Source organism: Dermacentor variabilis, chromosome 1 (genome assembly GCF_050947875.1).
Source record: "Dermacentor variabilis isolate Ectoservices chromosome 1, ASM5094787v1, whole genome shotgun sequence".
NCBI lineage: Eukaryota > Metazoa > Arthropoda > Arachnida > Ixodida > Ixodidae > Dermacentor > Dermacentor variabilis.
The window spans coordinates 59,063,049-59,066,420 of record NC_134568.1 but is presented as its reverse complement, the minus strand read 5'-3'; the positions used below and the strand labels follow the sequence as shown (position 1 = coordinate 59,066,420).

Below are 3,372 nucleotides of genomic sequence, written 5' to 3'. Positions count from 1 at the left end.
ATTCCTTCAGGCCTTTTGTTGCTGCCAAGTTCATAATATTTACAAAGTTTTGCAGCTGTTGGGACTTATAATCTGACACAGTAAAGCTTATGAAACAGTAACTTTTGTTGTTGACATTTTGCATGTGTCTTTGAAAGTGTAATGCATTCCAAACACTTTCAGTGATAAAATTAAGTTTTTGTACATTAAAAGGTTTCTATTGTGTCGGGGCTTGATGGAAGCCAATGCTTTTCAGGGCGATAAATGGGATTCACTAATTGCATGAACCAATAGTGCCACAATTTTGCTGGCTAAGGAAGCAGCAGAAAATGTCTAAGTCTGCATTTGCAGGAATTGTTTTCATTTGTCACTTGTCACAGTCGACGGCTATTACTGCTGGTTGCAAAACATGGCATCATATGCCAACTATTTACTAAAGGAATGAAGAATCCTTACATAACATGGGCCTTCAACTATTACCACTTGTTGGCAAGCTCATCTGTGAGCTGGTATGCATACAAAAATGAATGTGTGGCGACACACACTGCGCATATTTCTGTGCAGCCTCTGTCTTGTTATCATCCGGCCCAGCATAACACGGCTACACGCTGGACTGCATTACCGATCAAACATAGTGCCACTGCTGCATCACCTGAGGTATGCGTCACCGACGGTGGCTACAAAAACAGGCTGCCCGGCTGGGGAGAGTTGCTTTTTTCCTTCTGCTAACGAGACATGCATAGCGTTGGTATGCTCGTCCGCTGCCATCCCTAATCGAATAAACAGTTGTTACGTTTTTATGTTGGGATTCGTCCTTCAGCAGACTTGACATCGCACATCTGGTGATCCGGACAATGGACAATAACGCATCGCCATGGACGAGCAAGACGCCCTTGAATGACAGCTGGAACTTCTCCAGAGGCAGTTTCACACGCAGCAGGAGGTGATCCAGAAGCAAGAGCAGCAGCTTCAGGAATGGCATGGCCAACTCAATGATTCCGTGTAGCAGCATCCTGCCGGCTCCGCCGAGGACGTCAGAACCCCGGCAGACGGCATCCCGCACACTGCCCCGCATGGAATCGGCCGTATCACCATCAAGCTTCCGCCGTTTTGGGCCGACTCGCCCGAGGTATGGTTCGCCCAAGTTGAGGCCCAGTTCTCCCTCACGCACATCACGCAAGACCGGGCCTGCTACGATTATGTTGTCGCCCACCTCGATGCCCGCTATGCCAACCAGGTCCGGAATATCCTTGCCAACCCACCAATGGCCAACCTCTACGAACACCTCAAGACTGAACTCGTCCCCCGCCTGTCACTCTCGGAAGACCAGAAGGTGCAACAACTTGAGTCCGCAGAACTAGCCGAGCACAAGCCTTTGCAGCTCCTCCGCCACATGCGTGCTCTCGCGGGCAACATGGAAGTCCAGGATTCCTTACTGCGAGCACTTTGGCTTCAACGACTGCCACCGCACGTCCAGGCAATTCTGCAGGCTCAGCTTATGCTACCTCTCGACCAACTTGCCGGGATCGCTGATCGTGTCATTGAGGTCTCCTTGCGCAGTTGTCACCCACCGTCCAGGCTGTCGCCGCGCCACTGAACACCACAGAGCTTGCGCGCCGTGTCAACAATATCAATCGACAGCTCAGCTCCATTTCAACGACGCCTGAATCAACACTTGCCAGCGCGCCACTCAAAAAGCCGTGACAATAACACCACCCCGTCGCAGCATCCTGGTGACGACGACCGGTGCTACTACCATCAACGCTTCGGGGACAGAGCATGACAATGCCAACCACCCTGCTCTGCTGAACATAAGGGAAACGCCAATGACAGCTCGTAGACACAGCTGCGAACTGCCAACTTGGAGGCCGCCGCATCTTCGTCACTGACCAAATTACAAAACAGCTGTTCCTTGTCGACAGCAGTTCCGACATTTGCTGCTACCCACGAACCCATCTTCAAGGTACCTGCCCTTCTACGTCTTTCGAGCTCAGCGCGGCAAACCGGTCCACAATTAAGACTTACAGCTCACTCCACCTGCACGTCCAGCTTAAAAACCTACGCCGTGGCCTTCATTGGAATTTTGTCATCGCCAGCGCCATCGAGCCAATCATCAGCTCAGACTTTTTGGTGCACTACAACTTCCTTCTGGACTGCAGCCATGACCGTCTCATTGACGCGACAACAGGACATTCTTCGCCAGGACAGCGAATGACTACCCACCCAAAAAAGTTCCTAAGAACTTCCTGCAAGAAGTTTTTAAAAATTACTGCAAGAAGTTTTCTAGACCACTAATAATGTGGTATTAACACAGCTGCAGGAAGTTGTCAAGACCTATACATATAAATAGCATTTCAACTGAGAATTCTTTTAAATGTTTCAAATTTTCTATTGAGACGTTTAATAGAAGTTTTGTAGCTTTTTGTGTTTCATGGGTAAAAACACGTACCCTCACTATGGCTTTCAGGAAGTCAAACAAGCTTACTGTTTAGCTTGCCACAAATTACCAGTAAGGCATAAACAGCTGTCCAAGGCTCAGGAACATGCCATTCGTACCCGAGGCTTTATATATGTGCACATCTATCCAAATAGGTACACGTGTATATTGCAAGTTCTGTAATGAACCTGTGAAGCTCACCCACATTATTGGGAATGCACGAAACTGCCATTTCTACAGAATAATTTGAGCACTATGGAGCAGTGGGAGGCACTGAAAGTATTGTCACTGATGCGCAGCTCTGACCCGGCCGTCCGAAAGGCGGCGGGGGCCTTGCCCGCGGGGATCGCTGGCGCCCAGGGTCTTCCGACCGTCTAAGTCAGCGGTCATCTCTACTGTTCTTTTTGATCAATAATGTTTTTATTATCACCATGAAACCATTTACTCATACCATGAGCTTAGTTTACAAATATGATTGCCTGCCGTGTCATTCCATTTGCCGAAGCGTTCCACGTTGCTTTACTTGTAGAGGCATTGACTAAATCTAAACATTAGGCCATCTTCAATGCTTGCGAAGCGACCCCGCTCCTGCCGCCTTTTTTTTTTCTTTTATTACTAGCAGAAAATCCACTTTTTAATGTTGGAGTCAAAAGGCGAAACGGCACAGCAAGATATTTCCACAATCGCTTATGTGTGCAGCCTATTTTGTTAGCTGCGTGCATGCGTAAGCTTGCCAGGAAGTCCTTGTGATGCTTTCGGACAGCCACATTTCACTGCCAAGCACACTGTAGAATAAACATTGTGACTTACACCAATTCAGGGATTGTGGTGAGATTATATATAGTAGTATGATGGGGATAACATGATACAAGCAAAACACTCCTAAAAGCATGGTGCGCGTCCAAGCACACTCATTGCGCATGAGGCGAGAGTATACCTGCTGTTCAGCCAGTGGC

The 3,372-nt window shown here is 48.3% G+C and overlaps 1 protein-coding gene across 1 annotated transcript; it reads left to right on the top strand.

Moving 5' to 3' along the window:
* Positions 1-440: 440 nt before the first annotated feature.
* On the top strand, positions 441-1,576 carry LOC142575316 (uncharacterized). Its single transcript, XM_075684613.1, has 2 exons — positions 441-488; positions 986-1,576. Exons 1-2 carry the CDS (start codon positions 441-443, stop codon positions 1,574-1,576), a joined length of 639 nt encoding a protein of 212 aa, XP_075540728.1.
* The last annotated feature ends 1,796 nt before the right edge of the window (positions 1,577-3,372 follow it).

Bases quoted from the DNA above. Each gene is read 5' to 3' on its own strand.
- LOC142575316 (XM_075684613.1), top strand. From the start codon at position 441: ATGGGCCTTCAACTATTACCACTTGTTGGCAAGCTCATCTGTGAGCTG. The intron at 489-985 runs GTATGCATACAA...GATTCCGTGTAG, and splicing joins GCAAGCTCATCTGTGAGCTG to CAGCATCCTGCCGGCTCCGC.